This window comes from Rhamphochromis longiceps, linkage group LG2, assembly GCF_057381845.1.
Source record: "Rhamphochromis longiceps isolate RC_006_pf linkage group LG2, R_longiceps_female_GT1.1, whole genome shotgun sequence".
Lineage (NCBI taxonomy): Eukaryota > Metazoa > Chordata > Actinopteri > Cichliformes > Cichlidae > Rhamphochromis > Rhamphochromis longiceps.
Window position 1 is genome coordinate 42,200,805 of NC_140558.1, and position 25,328 is coordinate 42,226,132.

A 25,328-nucleotide genomic window follows, 5' to 3' on the forward strand; every position below is an offset into this window, starting at 1 on the left:
GTGATGCAACTCAAAAGTATACACTTCCGGCATTAAAATGTGCTATATTTGGTATACTTTGAGCTCCAACTTTTCCTCAGATAATGAGAACAAAGCATGGGGACGAGAGAGAAAAAGCCCTTTACTGTTGGATCAGCAGCAGCAGATTGACCACTTCCACTGCCACGTCTGGGTCCTTGTCCATCACCATGCTGAGAATTCTCTCCTAAACACACACAGACATTTAGATATGCAGTGGCACATAAACAGAATACTGTTCAATCATGCCAACAGACATTCAGTAGCTATGCATAATGCACCCACATCAACAGACATACATTCACACACACGAGCCCCATCATTAGGCACTAAGCCATGGCATAAATACCATTTATCTGCTGCAGCACATGTGGCTTAGGAGGGTTTTTATATGTTTGAAAAGAGCTTATTAACCATCAGTAATTGGCAGCAATTAATGCACCCAGACATATGCCCAGACAAAGGATAAAACCATAACAACAAACAGGAATGGTGGAAAAAAACCCTCAAAAGGGAAGAAAATACAGGGAGGAGGCACAAAATACTGGGAGGGAAGACATAGGCAGACAACAAAATAGAAACAATAGAAAAAGCTGAAACAATAGATTAAAAGCAGATGCTGAGACAGGCAGACAGTCAAGAGGGAGAAAGAAAAGAGGGAGACAAGAAGAATTAAATGGGCCGAGTCCAATCCAGAGGGATGCCTCACTTTAAATCTGCTGGTGAAAAGCTCCAGGCGCCCAATGAATTCCTTCTCCTGGTACAGACCCTGCAGGGCACGCACACACTGCAGACGCACCGGACTTTGCTGAGGGCGAGGAAAAAACAGAGTATGGTAACACTCTTTCTATAACCTGAATACAGACTTGTGCTCAAGCCTGTACATAGTGGAATTTCTCTTTGTGAAAATGTGAGTCTTCCTTTGTCTGTACATATTCTGCCATAGTGTCGTCTGTAGGAAGTCTACAAGAGCATGAATACCAAAATTGAAGGTTCTCATTGAGGGAAAAAGGAATTTCACATAAAATTACTTCCATCTCTACTGTTGGTTGCACTCAGTGACAAATGATGCTGTTTAATGTGAATAAAGGGATGACATTACAGGAAGTTGTCAGGGTTTTTAATATTCCACCCTTCACCAGAGAAAAAAAACAATCTACTTTTTAGGTGGAAATTAAGCTTAAAATACATATTTGTTTATAGAATGGTCAAAAAGGACAAGACAACACCGAGACTTTGCTATAACTATTTGCAGACAAACAGTGCTTACATGCAGTCACCCTTCCAAAAGTCAGTGGACATACACTTTTTGTCCTCTCTATGTGTGTGTACCTTGTCATGCATGGTCCATCCCAGATATTTAAGACATCCGTCATTAAGGAAGTCCTCAGGGTCCATTTTCAACCAAAGGCCCAACTCTTCAATACACACTCCCCGGATCTCAGGCAATTGGTCCCGATAACGATGCACAAACACACCACGGAAAGTGGCATTCATCATGGAGGACAGCTCCTCTCTGTTTTCTCGCAACTACAACACACAAATATCAAATAGAGCCACTCAGACACACACATACTGTACAGAAAGACTAAATAAATGAGTCCACCAGGACTCCAACACTGTCGGTATATTGATCTGCTGTGGTAACCATCTTTTGCTGAAGTGGGCAGAATAAATAGCAACGACCATTCCTTATAGAACAAAAGGTGATAACTCTGATGATTATCAGATTAACATAGGCACAAAAAACTGTATAAATGCTACTTTACATATTTTACTATTCCTCACAGAGCGTGCACTTCCTGTTGTCCCTGTACTTGCACAACTCAAAAATTAACATGAGCAAAATAGGAAACGTCAGCAAGCACTTAAATCAGATAAGCAGAAGAGAATGGATGGATGGATATTTTGTTAGTAAAATACAAACTATTTCAAACATGACAGCCATTAAACAACCTGGGCAACAAGAGAAGAAAATGTTGGTGTAGTGATGCCAATAATTTTAATTATGTTAAGGGATATTTGCAAAAAATGTTCTTCAATTACTTTTTTCCTAAAGCAGATGTCACAGCTTTAATGTTGTGACCTATGTGTTAACGAAAAAGTGGCTGTGTCTCTAAACTTTTGTTTTTCTTTGTGTGTCTACATGTGTCACCTCTTTAACGGTGGCCTGCAGTTCCTCCAGTCTGTCAGAGGCTCTGTCGTGCGCCCTCTTGCTGTTTTCCGTGTTGTATTGCTGCTGGGTGGTCTGCAGCTGAACAGAAACTACTACAGCTACTTCCACCAACCCCGTCATCAACTTTATGGCTAGCAGAGGAAAACATGGAGATAGAAAAGTCTATAAAGTACTCTCAAACAACATATTATTGCAGAAGGTGTATGTACTTTTTATTGACAAGTACAAAAGCGCAAGTATATTCTTACCAAAAATCAAACCTGCCCAGACTAACCTAATTTTTGATATGCTGCTAAGCTTTATTTGACCTATTATTAATAAAACCTATTAATTAACACACTGCATTAGCAGATTAAAGGCACTCTATGTATCAAGTACAAAAGTAAATTGCACTGAACTACCTTAATCAAAAACTATGCTGTTATAAGTGTTTGTATGCCTTTCTTTTTTTATACACATGAATCAGATCGCTCACCAAGCAGGGTACTGGTGTGTCTGAAGGCTCGGACCTGGGAGTCTGAGAGGCCGGTGAGTAGAGCCAGCAGGGAAGGGAAGAGGTATTCATCATAAACAAGGCTATTCCGACAGGAGCGCACAAGAACCCTAGCAAACTCACACAGGCCTGCTTTGAAACGCTTCAGCTGGGGCCCTGGAGTGCACAGAGGGTAGTTCACTGAATCCTGGAAGAAAAGGGGGGGAAGCAGAGAGACAAAGAGCTTTAAGCTTCCTATTCTATGCTTCATGTAGTTATCTGAAGCACAAACTTCTGGTTTGTTCCGCTAATGACAATTACATCAGTGGAAAACCAAAGTGATTAACTCATTAATGTGTCCATTTATCAGCATTAAATTTTAATGAGAGTTTTCCATCATGCTGTGCTCCAACCTTCAGATCACAATCTCTTGAGACATGAAGGCTATTAAAGTTTCTGAACTAATTCCAGAAGGATGATTTGTAGGCAGAAGACAGACAAAGACTACAAACTACATTCAAACTTTCATTCCTGTAGGAACAAGCTTTATATTTTAAATACATTTTAACCAAACTACAGCTGAACTGCTTTCTTCCCCTTTCCCTCACCTCATTGAACTCTTTGGTTAGGGTGCTGATGATCTCAGCATTTTGCATGCTGTCAAACATCTTTCTGGTAACAACACCTGGACATGAAAAAAGTTAAAGGATAAAGAAACGTTCCAGATTTGGAAATTAAGTAACCCCCCCTCAGATGAACCTAATATTACAATAATTAGAATACTTCACCTAGTAATAATTTCATCTACTCGATTTCCTCTCATTTTCATTCCACTCTTGCAAAATATCAGTTTTCTCGTCTCAACATTGCATCATTGGGTTACTAGCAGAAACGCTATTGATGACTGAGTCAAAATTTCAATCTCTAAAACTTTCACCCCCACCCCCTCTACTACCCATCTTCTGGCCTGTCTTTTAACCTCTGACCTTTGCATCCGCAGGACTGAACAATGAAGTTGATGAGCACCAGCAGTCCCGCCTCTTGGCTCCGCTTATAGCTGTCCAGCCACTCGTCTACCACCGTCTTAAGATTGACAGGGAGAAAGCAGCCAGTGAAAATGCTTCATTCAGATCAAAGAGCAGATACACACGTTAAGAATATATCAGTCAAACAACATTACTGATTTCAGCTTAAAAACTGGCTTTTTATATGCTCTGCACTATAAGGCGGGAGCTTTTTATTTCCTGGTTAAATCTAAATTGCAGTATGGCAGACACCCATTCACAGAAGCCATTCTCTTGATACTGGAAGTGTAACCTATTGTAAAGCAGTCAACTTTAGCTGAGAACTGTGAAACCTTTTCAGAAGAGATTTCTTTAACTTCCATTTGCCAGAATTTCTGAATGTGCATAATGAGCCTCCCCCCAGAGTCCCCGTCTGCATTGTCTTGCAGTTCTACACTGTAGTGACAGACAATTTATTACTGTATTTCTTTTGTTATGCTGCCTTTCTTTTGTAGTCTTTACCCAAAAGCAGCTATAGCAAGAACAATACTTGGGATAGACAAGTGCTGTCAATCATTGACTACATGGTCCAGTGAGAACACCCGTCTCTCTTAATGTATCAGAGTCACTTGTGTAGGATCACATCAGTCAGCCACTGACAGCACATGATAACCCCTCATTGTCAGCTTCTTTCTCTTATAATTACACATGCTTCATTCAGTACCCCCTCCCTTCATGTGTTTATCTCTAAGCTACCTTCCCCCTTCCTTCCACACTCCTCTGCTTGGGGTTTGCTCACCACCATGGCACTCTTTCCAGAGCAGACAGCATCATAGATATCCTTTGCGCTGATAATCTGGCTCTCCTCGTTCATGCTCCTAACAGATCTAGCAGAGAGCTGCATGGATGTCCCCTGGGAGACGGATTGTGGGGAAGGACCTGGAGGGGTGGGAACTGAGCTGCCACTGGGGCTGGACATCCCCTTCAGTGCAGCATTATGCCTGGTTCTCTTGGGTGGCTTGAGATGAAAGAGATTTATTTAAGGATTTAGAATGCATTTTGCTTGTGACCTGAACAAGCAACATGCCAAAATAAAGTATATTAGACATCTATTATAGTGTTGTTGTCTTTTTGCTGATGACACAGTGATTACCAGTTTGGCCACAGAACCTGGAGCAAAGTATTGTGGATATCTGGATGACTTTGATGTTTTACTTCAGTTAAACACCAAGAAAACAAAAGATTTTTTTTTTAATTTTATTGCTATCAGGCAGGGACAACAACAGGTAGTGGTAAGTGGTAACTGTACTGAATTTGTAAATGAATACAAATACATAGGGATAGTGATTGATGAAAAACTATCATGGGAATCAAGCATAAGTGTCATTTAAAAAAAAAGGATTATAACATTTATACTTGATGAGAAAGTGGAGTCAGTTTGATGTGGGCAGATATATATTGTTCTTTTTTTTATTGGTAATTTGCTGAGAGCACTCTAACTTTTTGTTTTACTGCAATCTCACCTCCCTTACATGGGAGGCACGTCAGCAACAATACAGTCAACAAGTCAGCAACTTTGGGAAGGGTGGTGTAAAAGGGGTGAGAAACCATCAGTGATGAGTTACAGGCTCTTCATGGTGAATACACCATCACCATGGACATCTAAAGCTCAGAGGTCTTTTATACCTAATCGCATATTTCTGATGAACAAGTCTAGGTGACATGATATGATGTGGATGTTACTTGCAGATAGCTGCATTTGATTTTTGCTGATGCTTCTGCTAATGTCTTTAATCTTGGTGAAAAACCCAGTGACAATATGACAAACTAGTATACTTTTAACATCAGTTCAAAGCCTGGATGAATGGGGAGGATTGCATCAAGGTAGGGCATATGGCCACCAAATGAGGATCATTAAGAATGTGGAGACAAAGTTTGAGAGGCAAGCTTGAAATGGTTTTGACATGTGTAGAGGAGAGATAATGGATACACTGGACAAAGGATGTTGAATATGGACCTGCCAGACAGGAGGAAAGAGGAAGACCACAGAGAAGGTTCATGGATGTAATGAAGGAGGACATGCAGAGGGCAGGTGTGACAGAGGAGGATGCTAGGGACAAGGTGAGATGGAGGCAGATGATCTGCTGTGGCAAACCCTGAGGGGAGTAGCCAAGAGAAGAAAGCGAATAGCTGTGCATGTAATGTCTTTTCTGTTGTAGTTGTATTCGTCTGACAGTCACCAAGTGACACAAATGGAATTTCTGAAAGGTCTATAAATACAACATTTGCAGCTATTGTGATGGCAGATTTATCTTTTACAATCACTAATAAAAAAGCAGAAAGTTATTTTAAAGAGAAAACAAAAATCCACCTGCTTAGATACTGCTGGTTTTCTTCGCTTTGTTCCTTTCATGGTGGCCTCATAGTCACTGCCTGAGTCAGTGGGGGAATCTAACTCCTCAAGACTAAAAGACAAGGGAAATAATTGACAAGTTAGACAAAAAAAAAAATCAGCTTTACTGTGATGAATTTAAATGAAGGGTGATAAGAAAACAGGCAGGTATCATTATGAAAAAGTAGAATTATTATACAACCCTTAAGCTATTAGCTTCAGCCAGAGCACCCAGAGCATTAGTAGCAACTTTCACAATGCTTTTTAATATGAACGCTGTCAAATTAGAATTATTATTTTAATTTCTCTTAACCTTTTGACATTTTAACACAAAGTATCAGCATTACCTGTCCAAAGCTGAACTCCCACTTGCCATTTTGGCTGAAGGAATGTACCAGACTCACTATATTCAGGAGTGGAGGCTGTGAAGAAAGATACAGTATAAAATAAAATTAGCAAGATGACAAGCTAAACTTCATTAGCCTGTTTGATAAACTCAACTTATGAAGCTCTTAAGACGCACTTAAAGTATTTCAAATGAAACTACTCAATAAACACCACTAGCAGATTAAGGATATCAGTTTACCACTTGATAATATAGTTAGTGTTGAGTAATTTTCTGCCTTGGCTAACTTTTCTTCCTCCTAAACTGCGAACTGCCGAAAGCGCGCCGCTGTGGATTGTTACTAGAAGGTGATTGGTCCTGGCAGAAAATAACTCGATGTTCATTGGTCAATTCTTCTGCATGGTTGTCTAGTAGTATTGGCAATAAATGGTACCAGTTAAACATATCTCCGTGACTCGCAACCCTTTCACCTTGCAGCTAATTTACTCTTGTGTTCATATAGATAGTTTTCATTATGTATATTGTGTTCATAGGTTTCATGGTTGCATCCATAGCTTGTAGCACCCTGAGGTGGTTGACTGGTCCCTGCCCCGCCACCGCAGGATCCTCACCCCTCAGTTCCCAGTTGGTCCATTGTTCTGTGTTTGAAAGGCTGTGACCAGCGTCAAAACAGCCTGGGTGAAACACAACTTCTGGTCTTCACCTTCAAAATAAAATATTGATGTTCTCATGTAAATCACATGAGATTAATCTAAAGCAGGGATCTCAAACTTAAATGAGCTGTGGGCCACTGCTGGTACGGTCATTTCATTGGAGGGCCACTTTAGTGTACAAGTAGTACAAAAAACCCGAAAAACAAGAAAACACCTACAAATATTTGCAAAAACTTGTGTTTTGTTTGTTTTTTAAAATGTCAAATATTGTATAACCAGACAAAACTGCAAATGTGAACGGAATTTTCTTTTTCTTACTCTTAACTAACTGAAGCCTTTTATCGAACTACCAAATAAACAAATTGGTGCTCTCTTTCTGGCCAGACATGTACTGCTATATTTTGTTCGCATTTAACAAAATAAAAATGGAGACAAGTGTACACATTAGTTTTCTTTACAAATAACTCTCTCGCTGAACTGACACAGCCAATGATTACAAAACAATAATGCAGACTGTCATATAACTAATATTAGACCATGTGTACTGTTTCTCTGGGAAAAGGGATCCTCTTGTCCAACATATTAGGGCAATATCCCACATGAACGGTGACTTATAGATGCATTCATAGTGGAATTCAAAGATGATCGACAGAACAGCCAGTGAAATAACAGTTAGTTAATAGCAGTTATTGCAATAGAAAATGTAAAAGCAGGACAGTATAAAGACAAACTTTAGCTTCCATGTATGCTGATAAATCCTCTTTCAGCTGCTCCCTTTAGGGGTCACCACAGTGGATCATCTGCCTTCATCTGTCTCACCTTATTCCTAGGATCCTTCTCCATCACATCAATCATCTTCATGTCCTCTTCCACTAAATCCATGAATCTTCTCTGTGGCCTTCCTCCTGCCTGGCAGCTCAATCTTCAATATCCTTTGTCCAATATCCCTCCTTTGCACATGTAGCCTTGCCTCTCTAACTTTGTCTTCAAACTGTCCAACCTGAGCTGTCCCTCTCATGTACTTAGTTTAACCTTGTCCATTCTCATCACTTCGACTGAAAATCTTAGGATCTTAAAGCTGCTCCCTCCTATCTTTTTGTCAGCATTACCATTTCCAAACCATAAATCATAGCAGGACTCACTAATGTCTTATAAAAAAAATTCTTGGACCCTTGGTGCTGCCCTTCTGTCGCAAATCATCCCTGACTCCTCTCCACCTACTCCACCCCCTTTTCACTGTCCGTTGCTTGGATGGCTTGCCCCAGGTATTTAAACTCATCCACCATCTCTGCTCCTTGCAGCTCCACTGTTACACCTGTCTCCTGCTCATTCATTTACTCTTGTTTAACTTGAGGTAATTTTTAAAAAATCACTCATGCATACATCAGTTTTTGCACTATTGTGGCACTTCTACTTTAGTTATACTCTTTATCTATTGTAGACTACTATTTTCGCTGCTGCTGTAAAACAGTTTCCCTTGTGAAATGAATGAAAGTATGAATCAAAATTGGGACTCTTTCTTTCAAATGCTCAAAAATTGTAATAAAAACATGATTATACGGTTGTTGTTTTTGTTATGTCCTTACGTAGTCTTTCTGGCTGTCCCATCAACTACAAGCATCCCCTTTTATTTTGACAGCAGCCCTCCTTCCGGTATCACCCTGGTTACGTCCCGAGTGTTTGACGCAGTTTGCCTGTCAGATGATGCTGTGGGCCGGGAGCGCCTCTTTCACACTCCCATGTATTTACGTACAACAGCGGGTCTCCCAGGAAGGACAAATTAAATGAACACGGCCGATGGAAACGCAGGCCTGTCTGTGATGTAAAAGCCCGGCCCGGATGTTCATTGCACTTATTGGGGAAAAACTATGACTGTTTCAAACGACTGACGATTTGGGATCCCGTTACTCCTTACACTTTTGCGTGCATCCAAACCGGCCAGACATTCATTCATTTATAAGCTGCTGCAACCACAGTCTGGCTTTATCCTTTACTGGAGTCTGCTTTTTTTCCCCCCCCAAGTCCTGCAGTGAGGATGGATACCAGGGTGTCTTTTCCCAGTCGTCGGCTGCTGGTACTTCTTTGCACGGCTGCTGCCCTTTTAGGGACCCGGAGCCCTTTGGCTGCAGCGGGGAGAAGCTGCTCGGACACCAGGCAGGTGTACTTGGAGAAGGGGTACAGCACAAGCACCGCTCCGCTGACTCAAATTTCTGGTAAGACGGTTCCTATACCGCAAAGCGGGAATAAATTAAAGCATACAGTTCTCGGGACCCACATAGGGCAGTCTGTAATGATATGATATAAAAATATATATATATATAAAAAAAAATGTTATATGTAATATATATATATATATATATATATATATATATAGGGAAGGTTTAATTGTAAATTTCAGGGTAGGGTGCAGTTATGTCGCAGCAGAAATGTAGGCGCATCAGCATGGGATAAAAATAACATAATGCACATTAAGGTCAGTGTAAACTCACTGCTCCGCACTGCAAGCATCTTTAAGGGAATATTGTAGCAGGAAATGCCCTATAAACACAAACGCAACAAATCTCTGTAGAAAAGTGATAAAGAAGTACAAGGTGGCTCCAAACTCACTAAACGCCCCAGAGAGCCGTTGTAGGATCACCACGGTGAGTTTTTACCCCCCAAGAGAAACAATGCAGTATGGTTTAAAACAAATTACACCCGCCCCCTCCTCCTCTCTGTGCGGTTTAAATTGGATGATTAAGGGGATGAGCAAATTGCCAACACCGGTGCAACAAAGAACCTCGCCCCTAATTAGTCTTTGCCTACTGGCTCACTGTTAAATCCCTGCATATACACCCATAGGCTCTGTTCACCGCTGATAATCTTATTTTGAGAATGAGAAGATTGGATGCGGATTACAAACACTTAGATTTTGAATAATTTGAAGTTGGTGATGGGGTAGAACAGAGGAGGGGGGTACAAGAAAGTGGATTTTAGATGTTAAATTGTTCAAAATAAAAATGTCTGATCATGTGAGGGTGCAAATGACAGAGTGAAGATGTAGCTTACTTCTTGGAGGTTTAGCTTTGCATGTAAATCAGTGAGCGGATGTGTCTGCTCCTCTCAGACACACATAGAGCTGCTTTTAAAAGTGATTGTGAATAAAATGTATGTTTGAAGTGTTTTTTCCCCCCTCCTTTTCTTTCACAGCAATTTAGCTTAGTGTGTGAGGCAACTGCAGAATAGATTTTATTTGGTGTGTGTGTGTGCATGTGTGTGTGTATGTTGGGCTATCACTGCCTGAGTCTTGGCTCACTGTCCCGTGGGCCAGGGGAGCAGATGGCTGGGAGAGTGAAGGATGAAGGGAGGCAGTTTAGCAATGGAAATAGAGGGATGAGAGAGGGCTAATAGTGAGAGACACAGGGAGAACAAAAGAGGCAGAGAGGAACATCGGCCAGGGTGGAGTTAGGAATCAGACTTTCGGCTCTATTAACAGGCGCAATATTCATGTCGGATGCAATATGATAGAAACAAAGAATTCAAGGCTTTTGCATATTTTGAGTACTCCTGTGTTATCCCCCCCCCCCCATCTCCCCCTCCTGTGTGTGGTTTGCATATATCATTACCTCAGACATATCAAAGACCCAACCTGGGCTGACAAAGAAAGACAGATTGAAGTTGAATAATTCATGCATGGAAATTAAATTTTTTCTACCACGGCGTTATCTTTAATAAGATTTCCCCACTGAATGGACTGACAAGTAGAGGAATTGACTTTCAAACTAAAAAAAAATCAGCTTTGACCTCCATAATGGAAATTGGCCTTGCACTTAATAATACATTTTAGTCATAAAAACAGCACAAAGTGCTTCACAAAACCAAGTGCATATATAAAGTAGAAGCATATAATTACATATAGTTAAAAAAACCCCAAGGGAATCAGATTTCTCACCATAGGTTTAACTGTGGGATCAATCCTTGCTTTCTCTTATGGCCTTTCTTTTATGTTTGTTCCAGGTGAGCACCTGCGGCTCTGTCCTCAGGACTACACTTGCTGCTCCAGTCAGATGGAGGAGACTCTGGCCCAGCAGAGTGAAAGGGACTTCCTCAAAGCAGTTTCAGACAACAGCCAGTTTCTCTTGACCACCTTTACCCAGAGACACCGCAGGTTTGACGGTGAGAGGCTGACACCTTAGTAGTTCTTGTGTTTGTAATGGGAACATTATTTGATTTGAAGCTGATTAAAAGCTAGTTATTACTTTTGATACCATAGTTTGTGAAAAAATGACCCTCCCCAAAATTAAACCAGTGAGTTTTAATTATAAAATGACCTTCCTAATTTAATTCAGATGATACTTCTGCGCTATTAAAATTACAGCTAAATGCTTGAAGCACAGCAAAGCAAATATATTAAAATGCTTGTTACTTATGTAATTTCAGCAACTGTGAGGCATTTTCATACAAGTGGCGACTCACAAGAGACTGATTATAAAACTAGATACAAATCAAGCAACCAGAGCCAAGCTATCCTGCATTTTAGTCTGTAACTTTTTTTTTTTTTTGCTCTAAATAACATTTTCCATAATGCAGCTAAACACCATATTTAACTGGAGAAAATCCCAGTTGAGGCCTCCCATTAAAAATATATAACCTGCTTGTCTAAGCTGAATTAACTATGATTATGCTGCTATGATTTTGCCAGGGTTATACAGACATAGAAGTCTTTATGAAAAAAGGTTTCACTGGAATTGTAAGACTAGTTTATAATGACTTATAATCTATAAACTTGTATAAAGTTTTTGGAAAACCCAAATATTTTTATAGTGCTCTGTATCTGGGAGATTTTATCAGTCATTGTTTCAAATAATGCGTCTACAGCTGCAGGTTTGTAGCAGCCACAGTACAGAGCTGAATTTACACTTTCTCCTCCTACCTGCAGTAGACTGCTATCACCCTTCCTCACACTTTTATATAATATATAATGATGAGTCATGTAAAGACGCTTAAGGAGTGGGAGACTGCATATGAGTCTTAAAGATGGATTTTAAATAGAGTACATTTTGTTAAACCCATTTACCAGTGTGCAGGATCTGAGCTGTTAATCTTTCAGGGAAGGGAGGAGGGTGAGGGAGCGCCTACATAGAAACCTGGCCGAGATATTAGAGAAAAAGAGGGTGGGTGACCAGTTTGTAGCTAATCGCTGCTTTTTCTGTCTCTGCACAGAGTTCTTCAAAGAACTTATAGACCTTTCAGAGAAGTCTATGAACCAGATGTTTACCAAGACCTATGGCCTGCTCTTCACCCAGAACGCACACGTCTTCCAAGAGCTTTTCCTGGAGCTTCGCAGATATTATTCTGGTTGGTTTTAACACTCCTTTGTCCACCTTGACAGTCATAGAGATAATTAATGATTTTGGCAAAGATATGTCAGCTAGGTTGGATCAGAGACATTGTAAAATAATTCAATTCAGTTCAGTTCAATTCAGTTTTATTTATATAGCATTAAATCACAACAACAGTAGCTTTAAATTACTTTATACTGTAAGGCAAAGATCCTACAATAAAGAAAAAAGAGAAAGCCCCAGCAGTCATATGACCCCCTATGAGAAAATGCTTTGGTGACAGTGGGAAGGAAAAACTCCCTTTTAACAGGAAGATACCTTCAGCAGAACCAGGCTCAGGGAGGGGCGGGGCCATCTGCTGCGACCGGTTGGGGTAAGGGGAGGAAGACAGGACAGAGACATGCTGTGGAAGAGACCGAAACATTATGAATCACTAAAAATTTAACGCAGAGAGGTGTATAAACACATGCTAACAAAAAAAAAAGCGAGTGAAAAAGGCAACTGAAGAAGAAACACTTAATGCATCGTGTAAATCCCCCAGGAGCATATACTTATTGGAACATAACTAAAGGAGAATTTAGGGTCACCTTATCCAACCCTAACTATATGCTCTATCAAAAATGAAAATTTTAAGCCTAATCTTAAAAGTTTACTCTCATGACTCCAAACTGAAAGCTGGTTCCAAGGAAGAGAGGCATGAATATGCCCATTGAAGGGCATATCCTGGTCAAGAACTACTCAAAGATCCCTCACAGTCTTACTAGAGGTCAAGTTAATGCCATCCAGATTATCTGGTTAGATACTGTATTTGTAATGCTTTTAGGGCCGAGTACAATGGCCTCAGTTTTTATTGAATTTAAAAGTAGAAAATTAGAGGTAATCCAGGTCTTTATTTCTTTAAGACATTCCTACAGTTTAACTAATTAGTGTGTATTATCTGGTTTCATGAATAGATAAAGTTGGGTGTCATCTGCATAGCAGTGTAAATGTATGCTATGCCTTCTGATGATACTTCCTAAGGGAAGCATGTATAATGCAAACAGAATTAGTCCTGGCATAGAACTCTGTGGAACTTCATAATTAACCTCAGTGAATGAAGAGGACTCTCCATTTACATGAATAAATTTAAATGGTCAAATCGTGGCTTTTTAAGTAACAGTGTAAGAACTGCCAGATTAAAGGCCTGTGGTAAATACCTGATTAATAGAAATAGGTTGATCACATTTAAGATTAATGGTAGGAAAGAAAGAAAAAGAGTCTAAATAAATATCAATGGTACTGAAAGTAGCTGCACATAATGCTACTTCTGTGTGATGGTTATGACAAATTTTTTCTTTAATGGTTAAAATTTTATTTGTGATGCTTGCAACAACAGAGCTCTGTAGTACTCTTTCAGTGCTGAAAGAGAAACCTAGAGTTGTTCTTATTTTCTCTAATCACTAATTAATCCCTAATAAATCAGTGATAAAATGTTCTAGCTTGAAAGAGGGTTTTTCATAAAGCAGCAAACTAAGTTTCCAGGATAAATGATTATCTAAATTAGTGAGACATCATTTCCTCTTCAGCTTATGAGTTGTCTGCTTTAAGGTGCACATTTGAGAGTTATAGCAGGTGTCTGTCTTTTTCACAGGAGCTACATTATCCAGAGTCGTATGCAGTGAAGAAGTAAAATAATTAACAAGATAATCGACCTCTGTGGGAGTAGTGTTCTGGTAGCTGCTCTGCTCTGTGTTGGCACAAGGCATAGGAGAAGATGACAGTGGATGAATTATATCCTTTAACCTAGTTACAGTACTTTCATAAATACATTTATTGTGATAAAATCTATATACTACTGCTGTGTAATCCATTGTAAATTTAAATGCTATTAGGAAATAATCAGACAAAAGAGGGTTTGAAGGAAATGCTGATAAATGTTCAGTATAACGCTATATATCAGAAAAAGCTCTAGAGTGGGATTAAGGTGGTGGGTGGGATCTTTTACATTGTGAAAGAAGCCAACTGAGTCTAATAATACATTTAATATGGATGTTAAAATCACCCACAATATTTATTTTATCTGAGCTGAGCACTAAATCAGATAAAAAGTCTGAGAATTCAGACAGAAATTATAAATGATAACAAATATGACTGGTTTATGAGTTTTCCAGCACGGGTGGGCAAGGTGAAGCATCAGGCTTTGAAATGAATTAAAACTCTGTCTGAGTCTTTGGTTGATTAACAAGCTGGAGTGGAAGATTGCTGCCATTCATTACAAGTATCGTTATTACTAAAGGAGTCTGTGGAGTAACACTTTCCCTGGGAGCAGGAAAGTGCAGGAGGGACAGGTGAAAATGCCATGCTACTAGCTAGCTGGCTACAAGTTGAGCTAGCAAATCCCTAAAGAGACAGTGAATACTGTGAATGTAATTAGTGAGTGAATCAACAGAGAGTATGCTTTGGATAAAGCATGTGAAGATTACTCTATGAAAAAAGTTGTTACGTATACGTTTTTAATTAAATTGACAGAAAAACAACAGGAACAGGAAGTGATACATAATCAAAGAGAGAACAAACTGAGAGAAGGAGAATATCACAAATCAACTTTGTACATGGTTTTTAGCAAGTTCTACACATGCAGTTTTAAATTAAATTCAGATAATCCTTGAAAATAACTTCCCTAATAAGTGCACAGTAAGTGACCAAGTGCACAGGGTTGTCAGGCTTGCTGCTGAGTGGACTTTGGTTGGCTCTGCCATATAAAAGAAGGAGATTAGGGATATAATGATGGTTTACTGATCCAAAACACAAATGGCAATCACTAGCTTCCAATCCAAACAACATAGAGGGAAAAATCCACGTTCTATTCCACAGTGTTAAAACAGTAATTTAAGTAACCTGCCTGGCATATGTAGTCTACAGTGGGCTCCAGTACCACCACGAGGAAAGAATGACTGCAGGGAAATGTTTAAAAAGACTGATCTCTGTTTAAAGAGGTACAATAATTCCTTCCAACACTGACATTTATGTATAGTTCAGACAGTCCACGTCCATGTTGTGGTAAATCAGCAGTTATAGACAGCAATAAAAAAAGCATCATTGTCTTTTGAGGGGAACCGACATGCCAGGAAAAACTGGAGGAAAAAAGGAGAGCGAGAATTGGATTCCCACAGATGCCAGACCATTTCTATTTTTGTTCCGGATCGTTCTGTTTTTGGCTTCACAGCCGCTCACTGACTCCTCCATCTGCAGGCTGCTAAGTCAGCCTGTCCTTCTCTGCCAAACAGCATGTATGGCTAATTTAAGGCAGTATAGTAGACTACAGATTGGAGATTCACATGCTCATTCTGTAGAAACACTCAAGCAGACAAAACATTATGGATACTATCATGTTCTAAAGCAGAAAACATTTAGTGTTCAGATTTATGTTATCATTAAAAAAAAAAGTGTTCATTTATCAACTGGATTAAGTTTTATTAAATTTTATAAATTTTATGTAGTTTTATAAATTTTTTTGATTACAATATTTTTAACCAAAGTGAGACATGCGACTTCGCTAGAGTGTTATTTAAAGAAGCAAGGACAGAGTTTGCTCTAAAATCTCCATCTTTCCCCCAAAACTGTTGTTTCTCAAATGCATCAAAAATTATTAAGTGAGATATTTAAAGCAATGTCAATCAGACTTCTCCATAGCTTGTACTGTGTGTTTAGCCAAGGAGAAAAACACTTTAGTAAAACAATCAGGTATTTATAAAAGTATTTTTCTGTACTTTCCTTCAAAAACCTTGGAATTTTAATGCACACACTTCAGCAGTTAGTCATTTGTATGCTGAATGCAAAATAAACAGCGCATATAAATATTGAGAATGTTTTTTTGTCCTTCTAGCTGTTCAAATATGGCCGCACTTACCAAACTAATTTATCTGATGGTTTTTATAGCTTAACATAGCTTTTATTGGAAGAAGATGAGAGAAATCTGTCTTTAAATACTCTCCAACAGCATTGTCGTGGTGAGATCCATTCTAACTGCAGTGACTCTTTTTCGAAGCATTTATCAGATAAGAAAAAAAACCATATTCTTATATAGTATAACTGTTACTCTATTGTTCACAGGGGGAAGTGTGAGTCTGGCAGAAGTTCTGTCAGATTTCTGGTCCAGACTTGTGGAGCGGGTCTTCTCTCTGGTAAACCCCCAGTATCAGTTCAGTGAGGACTACCTAGAGTGTGTCAGCAAGCACGCCGAACAGCTGCAACCATTTGGGGATGTCCCTCGCAAACTTCGTGTACAAGTGTGTATATAGTAAAATCTACAGAGCTCATATATACTGTACTTATATAGCAGGATGGCAAAGGGGGACCCTAATCTGTTATCTTTGGTTTGACATTCAGGTGTCGAGGGCTTTCATAGCAGCCAGAGCGTTATCTCAAGGGCTTGCCACTGGTCGGGACATTGTCAACAAAGCAACAAAGGTGAGTGGCTCTTATTCAGCATCTCTTCATGCTTATCTTGAGTGGAATATTTAATACCAAGATGGCATTGATGATATTCTGCTGTCTAAAGCATACTGGCAAGCAATTATATGGTAAATGGATGTATTTATATAGCGCTTTTACTAGTCCCTAAGGACCCCAAGGCCCTTTACATATCCAGTCATCCACCCATACATTCACACACTGGTGATGACAGCTACATTGTAGCCACAGCCACCCTGGGGCACACCGACAGAGGCGAGGCTGCCGGACACTGGCGCCACCGGGCCCTCTGACCACCACCAGTAGGCAACGGGTGAAGTGTCTTGCCCAAGGACACAACGACTGAGACCGTCCAAGCCGGGGCTCAAACCAGCAACCTTCCGATTACAAGGCGAACTCCTAACTCTTGAGCCACGATCGCCCCTGCGATCCTTTCATTATGTTCTTGTTTAAATGGCTAGTCACTCAAAAACACAATAGTTAGTCTAGACTTTATAGAGTAATCCTGTTTATTAGATTATCAGACATTTAATCTAAACTTTGAAGCAAAAACAAAATCATCTTGTTACCAGCAGGAAGTGAATCATTATCCAGACAAGTCCACACTAAACTGCTGGCCCTGTAGTGTGAACTGGTAACTGAGTAAATTAGTTTTTCTAAACATAACTTTGAAGTTCTTCAGCTGTGGTTGACTTTTGGAGCTGCAAATATGTAAAACCGCTTTGTTAAGTAATGGTCATTGTGTGTTTATGTATTTAATCCATTTTATTCTGTCCTTTGCTTTCAGTTAACTGCAGATTCAGAGTGTGTGCGTGGCCTGATGCGTCAGTGGTACTGCCCACTGTGTCGAGGTATGCCCTCCGTGCGCCCCTGCCGCTCATTGTGCCTTAACGTGATGAAGGGCTGCTTAGCCAATCAGGCTGACTTGGACACCGAATGGAACAATTTCATTGGTGGGTGATGGAGTATCTTTATATGTGATTTCATAGGTAGTGGATGGCACATTTTAAAAAGCTAAAGCTTTTGAAGAACCTGATTTTCAGCATCATTTTTAGATCTTTAAGCATAGGAGAGTCAGCGTCTAAGCACTTTGAATTATTCTCATCATAATTAAACCAGACATCCCAAAAAGTAGCATCCTTTCTTGTGCCCCTGTCACTCATTTACTTTCACGTCCTTTTCCCTAATGAGTTCCTCCTCCATTAATCATTCATGCCTCTCTGCTCCTTCACAATTGATCTGTCTTCCTGTGTTTCCTTTCTCCTTTCATCAAACCCATACATTCCCTCTATTTTTTCTTTTCATCTGGAGTGCTTCCTCTTACCTTTCATCGCTCCATCCATGCCTGCTGAACTCAAAACCATTTTACCCTCATGCAGCCTTTTGTCTGACCACCATTCTCCTCTCTTTTTCACGCTTTATATTGTGACAGCTTGCTTCTTTATTTTACTGAACACCCCTTAAAGAGATGTAAATCACACTCTTTTAGCTGGTTGGCCAGGGGGGAGATTCCAGACACACCACTGTCTTGACATTCATCAGGCTCTACAGAAGCCCACCTACACACAGTTTTTTTCTTCTTCTGTATATTACCTGAAAGTGAGAACTAAAGTCAAAGCAAACTTTATCACCCTACCATCTCTATGTTTTTCAGATGCTCTGTACCAGGTTTCAGAGAAGCTGGAGGGGCCTTTCAACATGGAGCTTGCAGCCGACTCTATCTCTGTAAAAGTGTCAGAGGCCATTATGCACATGCAGGAAAACAGTGTCAGCATCTCCAGCAAAGTAAGAAAGCACAGCAGACGATCAGTACATAAAAATGAAAACCAAATGAGCATTGTTATATTTTTTTATTGCTTTCCGAGAGTTTGGCAATTGTGAATCAATCGAGTGAAATGTTAACTGAACCTTTGAGAGGACATGCAAATGATCTTCTTCGATATTCAAGCAAAAGCTGTAATCTTAATTATTGTTTAATTTCATTTTTAATCTTTCTAATGAGACAGCATGCAGTAAAGATGAGAACATGATAGCCTCGGAGTATGATTAAAACATGGCAGACATCCCAGGAGTGAATCCTCCAGAGAGACACCCACGTCTTGTTAGAAACAGAGAAGCTCCTGGTTTGTGTTGGTAGTGCTTTAAGGAACAGACAGCTCTCTGCTTTACAATCCAGCTTTGTGCGACTGCACTCTAATAGAGCGTGACTGTTGAGGTTAGGGGGAGCTTTTTCAACATTGTTCAGTTACAACATTTTTGTCTGTAGACGTCATTGACTCTTTTCCCCAGAAATCAAAGGTCCCTGGTGTTTTTTTAAGCTTTAATTCAAAACTTACATCAAAGCTACCTTTTTTCTCTTAGAAGAAAGCACTGAGCCTTTTGCACTTATTCTTTAGGTGTTGTTAGAAGAAATTCTACGAAATCACATATTAGTTCGAGAATATACAGTTTTCTTGACACAACATAGAAGAATCTTCTTAATCTTAATCTTAAAACTGCTCTTGCTGTGTACCTCAGGTGTTCCAAGGCTGTGGAAACCCCAGGCCAGCTCCAGCAAGGTCCAAACGCTCGCCCAAAGAGTCCGGGGGCAACAGGAGGCCTTTCCGCACCTACACTCCTGAAGAGAAACCCACCACTGCTGCAGGCACCAACCTGGATCGATTGGTAAGGAGCAAACAGCACGGTGACGTGGTACCAGTAGGAATTCTTAATCTTGGGTTGCACTTACCTGTCAATAAAGGTAAAAAAAAAAGAAAAGAAATCAGCTAAGGCCTAAAATTATTGTATTTCTGCTGTATTTGCCATTTGGTGCTTGCTAAGTACCATCCATTGGCCATTTAGTGCTTTTTCACTAAGAGAGACAAAGTGCTTACATTGAAACCAGATAAAACCCTTTGAAGTGGTTCGAGATGCTGATGAATGACTGTTTTTGGTGGGTTCATGATAAGTGCCACTTTTCACATGTTACAGTGAGCAATTTGGAACATTGTTGATACAGAAATAGATACTACTTGTTTTAATGGTGCACAATTTACCCTTTTGTGTTGAGCATTCTTTAAATATATCAGGAAAAAACTGTAAGAATGTCGCACATGTTTGCTCTGCACATGAATCTGATTCAGATCAAGAGGGGGAAAAAAAGGGAAAAAAAAACCCCAAAACACTAAAATAAGTCAGAGCGACTAATAACAGAGAGTCCTGTGGTTAGAACCCAGACAGAATTTCTGTGAATAGTGTGGTCTTGCAAGATAGAAATGCCTAAATAAAAAGAGCTTCAGATCAGAGCACAGACGAAGGGGGTATTAGATATTTATATTTGTTTATAAGACTGAAAAGAAATGTCGTTTAAGAGCTGACCCAGAAGCAAAGCTGTATTAGGTTTTTACCTTTACCCAGCATCAGCCCTGCAGCTTTCATACAAAGATACTTTAAAACCATGTCTGAGTCATAGCCAGTTTCCTTCCACCTCCACACAGGTTACCGAGCTGAAAGAGCGACTGCGGCCCATGCGGGGCTTCTGGGTGTCCCTCCCACACACCATCTGCAACGATGAGAAGATGGCTGCCGACGTCACTAATGAGGACCGCTGCTGGAACGGGCAGACCCGGGGGAGGTGAGCGAGATCAGAGCAAAAGGCTGCTGAGGGGAGGGTCTGTACAGGCGGAGGAGGAGGAGTGAGTGAGTGATGGTGCAGAGGTGGAAGGATGCAACAGATGGAACTGAGTTTATTTAATTATGCCACCGCCACTCACCCACATGTTCTCTACCTGGGTCTGCTTGTTCTGTGTACATACCAATGAATCAAGCTCATTTGAGAAGAAACACTAGTGAGTGTGTTACACAGAAAGAGGGGAACTGATTGTCCACCGTCATCAGTCAGCATTTTATATAAAAGCACATCCATCTTCAGTCACAAACCAGATGTGCTGGCTGTGCTATAATTATCTTGTATTATCACATATACAATAAGTGATAATAACTGTGAAATGTCCTTTGGGCATTCCAGATTGTAACTTTAAAAATATATATGGTGCAGCTAACTGTCTTATAAGCAAAAAGTGATACATGCATTATTAAAAATTCAATAAAGCTTGACATAAAACAAACCAATAGCTGCTGAAACATTGTGCTCTGTACCGAAAATGTCAGCCCAGTGGTCCAGGCAGCCACATGAAACCAGAGTCAGTGGGATTAATCCTCTGGGGACTGTTAGTGTCTGTACAAAATGTCACAGCAATCCATCAGATGATGACTGCTGAGATGTTTCTGTCTGGACTAAAGCAAAGGGACTGATTGGCCATAACCATCTCTAGAGCCTAGCCATTAAAGATTTGATTACAACGGGTATCACTGCACATAAACCTTTAGTGTTCTTAAGGAAATTAAATAGCAGAGAATAAGCTACTATGTATGTGAATGCCTCTTTGTGCGTATGCTCAGGTACCTGCCAGATGTGACAGGTGACGGTTTGGTGAGCCAGATCAATAACCCTGAGGTGGAAGTGGATATTGCACGTCCAGATGTGAGGACCAGGCAGCTGATCATGGAGCTGAGGGTGGTGACCAATAAACTGAGGCATGCTATGAGTGGACAGGACATGGACTTCATGGACAGTGAGTGTTCCTAAAATTTTGACTTGATATTCTTATATCTGCTCCATATTTCAGATGAAAATGTGCTTTTCCTGTTTCAGGTGAGGAAGGCAGTGGCTCAGGAGGTGGAGATCATGGCGAAAGGTACAATCATGACTGGCCAGGTTATGGGCCTTACTCTCCACCCTACACCAAACCCTCAAATAACCCCGCCTCCAACCCTGCAAAGCCGCCTCGAGGCCGAGACAGAAACGGGTCCAAGTGGAACAGAAACAACGGGCAGGGACGGGTTCGATCTGCAGCTGGTCTGCTCTCTTTCTCCCCGTTTTCTTTGTTGCCTCTGCCTTTTGTGGTCACTGCTGCCACCATGTGGAGATAGCTGGTTATTAAAGTGTGGAAGTGAGGGGAAAATTTCTGTCATGCTGGAGTCTAAAGCACATTATTAAGAAAATAATTGCCATTCCATTCGGTTACACCAGCATTAAACAACAGTAAAAACAGACTAATTCAGCAATAATCAAAAACCTGTTTACAGCACTGAATATTTTTCCTACTCCCCAAGCAACTAATGAGAAATAAAACACACTGATAATTAAAAACACAACTTAAAAATATCATCTTTTATTTTTTTAGTGTCATGTTTGACTGATTGGCTTTAGATGCTGAACGGTGTGCAGTGCTGGGAGTCTTAAGGGGAACAAAGGAATAAACTTTTCAACATCAAATGAATTGGCAGGATGTGTGGGTGATGGCGGTGACCACTTGGTGGTCTGTGAGGTAGAGATTAGCCGTGCCCATAATTACTATGTAGTTTCAGTGAGCAGCTGATTTAACGTACATTTGTTTGCTGCTTCTCTCTTTAAATTAAGTTTCAGTACATTGGAGTTCAGTTTAGCTGTGGTTCGTTTAATTAATTTTTCCATCTTTTTAAAGCAGTAAGATAAAGTTTTTTAAATTAAAGTGCCATACTTTGGCTTGGAAACATTTGAAAAAGGCAAAAGTGTGACTCTTGAAACCAAACAATGGGCTGATTTTGAATGTAAAAGCTCAAACCAAGTTGGGTTGCTTATATCAGTGTAATGTATTGCTGTTTTTAATTTATTTGTAATATCATATTTTGTTTTATTATTATTTCAAGACAATGGCTGTGTGTTTTCTTCTAATGTAAGTTTGTCTTTCAAGTTCTCTGGTGGTGAAAAAAGGGAAAAATCAAGTTGTATTAATACTTTTTTGTAAACCAGTCATTTTAAAATATTATCCTATACATCAGAACACTTATTATCAGCTGTAGTTTTCTGGCTTCTTTACTTCTAAACAGAGAGGGGTAAAGAGCATCATGTGTGAGTGTGTGCGTATGTGTGCGTTTGCGTGATCGTTTTATAATGTTTGTTATATGTGCCGGTCTTGTTGAGAGGATGCTGGGACCTTTTTTAATAGTATGCTTTTGTACTTATTTTTCCTAAAAGCAACAAAAGTTGTTGAAAACAGTCGGTGAGCACGCTACGTATTGTAACGTTGGACTGAATGGTTTCAGAGAGAAAAATGATGTCAGAACTTAGATGATGGTTCTTAATTTTCATGTGCTGTTTTAATGAAGATAAAATCAAAGAGTTTTCTAGACAAAGCTTGTGAGGAGTTGTCATCAGGAAAGAGGAGAAGAAAAGATTAGTTTAACATTCTGGGAAGTGTGCTTAGCTTGCAAAGTGTAAAATGATAAGTTTAAGATTTAGAAAACAACAAAAAGACGGATTCAGCAGCTGATTAGTTTAAAACAAAGTAACTAGCTTGGATGAGAAAATCTATATACAAGGAATGGTTGAATTTGCAAATTAACATATTTTAACTTGTGGTAAATGGTAAATGGACTGGTTCTTATATAGCGCTTTTCCACTCTTCTGAGCACTCAAAGCGCTTTACACAACTTGTGCATTCACCCATTCACACCCATTCGCACAAGCACAACTGACATTCACACAAATTCATACTCCGATGAATGCATCGGAGAGCAATTTCGGGTTAGTATCTTGCCCAAGGATATTTGGCATGCAGACTAGGGGAAGCCGGGAATCGAACCACCAACCTTCCGATCAGTAGATGACCTGCTCTACCACCTGAGCTACAGCCACCCTTGTGCAAAAATAATTGATCATTTTACACGGGTTACATACTGATTGTTTATTGGCATGAAGAAATTGACAGATCTGCTAATAAAAATGCAATCTTTGCCAAGAAATAGACCAACACACACTTACCAGCCACTTCATAAAGTATATCAGTTCAGTTGTTGATGGAAATATCTGCCTAGCTAGTCACGGCAGGCATGTAGACATGTTAAAGATGACCTGGTTAATTTCCACCTGCAGCAGACTGGGTAAGAATTAGTGTTTTAAGTGACTTTGAACATGGCATGGTTATTTATGTTAGATGGGCTGGTCTGAGTATTTCAGAAACTGCTGATTCACTGGGGATTTTCCCCACACAACCATCTCTAGGGTTGACAGAGAATGGTTTGGCAAAGAGAAAATATGCAGTGAGTGGCAGTTCCCTGGGACAAAATACGTTTTTGATGGCCTGAGGTCAGAGGAGAATGACCAGATGCATTCAATCTTGAATCAGATGGTCTATAGTAGCAGTAGACCACACTGAGTGCCACTCCTCTCAGCTAAAAATGGGGAACTGAAACTATGATTCATGTGGACTGACCAAAATTGGATAATAGAAAGATTGCCTGGTTTGATGATCAGATGAAGATGGTTTGGTCAGAATTTGGTGAAAACAAGAACATAGAGCACCTTTGGGATGTGGTGGAACAGGCGATTAGCATCATGTGTGTGCAGCTGACTAATCTGCAGCAACGGTGTGATGCTGTATTAAGAATTTATCCAAAACCTTCCTTAAACTATGTTGCAAATAATTAAGGTAGTTCTCAAGGTTCCCTGAAGTTGTAACCTATGAAGTGGCCAGTGAGTGTATAACCTCGGTATCAATTTGTACACTTTACTTTTCAGCATCTTTAAAGTAACATTTTCTTAAACATTATGTGTTTTGTAAAGTGAACATTGACAATGTTTCTCACTTTCTAGCTTTTATGCTAAGCTGCTTGCTTTAGGTCCACCTTAAAAAAAGCAAATAAGCACAGTTTCCAAAATGCTCAACTATTTCCAGGAGATGATGAAAGTGACTGAATAGAACAGCTGGGGAGACAAGAGAATATAAGAGATATAGATGCTGCAAAAGGACACTTAAATTGAAGAGAAATTGTAAAATCCCATTTGCTTGTAACAGAATTAAATCTACTGAGGTGGAAATATGCCTGTAAAATAGAAGTATGATCTAGAGAAGGATTTCCTTTCATAACATATCCATTTTACACCAATTACCAACTGTTTCCAACTGCTTTGAAAATGCTCAGTGGATAACAGGAACTGTGTAATGCTAACATATTAGTATGGACCAAATTCTCTGAGGACTGTTTCCAGCACTTTGTTGAACAAAACACAAACAAAATGCCAGCATGTGAAGGTGGATATGTTAATTTGAAATGAAAGCCTTCAGCAACAGTAGGAACCGCGGCTAAGACTTCACCACACACAGCATTATATTGCACAAAAAAAATGACAAAGTGTTTCACAGTATTTTAAAAGCAACAGTGTTTTAATCATGTGCTTTCAGTGCTCAGCAGTCAGACAAGTCTGTGATGGCTGCAGTATTTCCATTCAATTTTAGGAAAGTTGTTTTTGAGTCCGAACTCACATCCATTCCTGCAACTCACATTCCTTCATGGTGAAAGTATAGCACAACTTTTTTTTCTTCATGTTGTTGTGACAGTTTTTTGGTATCAAACAAGTGACATTTTTTTTTTGCTTCATTAAAAAACTGAAGAAAAAGATGTTGATTCTTTA

At 39.8% G+C, this 25,328-nt stretch overlaps 2 protein-coding genes across 6 annotated transcripts in view; one reads left to right on the top strand and one right to left on the bottom strand.

Moving 5' to 3' along the window:
• Positions 1 to 8,507, bottom strand: part of stag3 (STAG3 cohesin complex component) — a 28,072-nt gene extending 19,565 nt beyond the window's left edge. For 3 of the 5 annotated variants that reach the window (XM_085429262.1, XM_085429252.1, XM_085429243.1), the window contains exons 1-11: positions 6,649 to 8,507; positions 6,410 to 6,484; positions 6,042 to 6,135; positions 4,470 to 4,688; positions 3,653 to 3,749; positions 3,275 to 3,351; positions 2,670 to 2,874; positions 2,174 to 2,325; positions 1,351 to 1,548; positions 728 to 826; positions 126 to 205 (exon numbers count right to left, since the gene is read on the bottom strand). In XM_085429262.1, the coding sequence (XP_085285388.1) occupies positions 126 to 205; positions 728 to 826; positions 1,351 to 1,548; positions 2,174 to 2,325; positions 2,670 to 2,874; positions 3,275 to 3,351; positions 3,653 to 3,749; positions 4,470 to 4,688; positions 6,042 to 6,135; positions 6,410 to 6,438 (1,250 nt within the window). In that variant the 5' untranslated portion in view covers positions 6,439 to 6,484; positions 6,649 to 8,507. Of the gene's footprint in view, positions 1 to 125; positions 206 to 727; positions 827 to 1,350; positions 1,549 to 2,173; positions 2,326 to 2,669; positions 2,875 to 3,274; positions 3,352 to 3,454; positions 3,586 to 3,652; positions 3,750 to 4,469; positions 4,689 to 6,041; positions 6,136 to 6,409; positions 6,485 to 6,648 lie in introns of those variants that run through there. The other 2 variants (XM_085429281.1, XM_085429272.1) reach the window with 2 other exon arrangements.
• A 295-nt stretch (positions 8,508 to 8,802) lies between these two features.
• Positions 8,803 to 25,313, top strand: gpc2 (glypican 2). Its single transcript, XM_085429289.1, has 11 exons — positions 8,803 to 9,274; positions 11,058 to 11,216; positions 12,264 to 12,398; positions 16,475 to 16,650; positions 16,751 to 16,831; positions 17,622 to 17,787; positions 18,489 to 18,619; positions 19,352 to 19,498; positions 20,311 to 20,447; positions 21,275 to 21,447; positions 21,528 to 25,313. Exons 1-11 carry the CDS (start codon positions 9,097 to 9,099, stop codon positions 21,803 to 21,805), a joined length of 1,761 nt encoding a protein of 586 aa, XP_085285415.1. The 5' UTR covers positions 8,803 to 9,096; the 3' UTR covers positions 21,806 to 25,313.
• Positions 25,314 to 25,328: the final 15 nt, after the last annotated feature.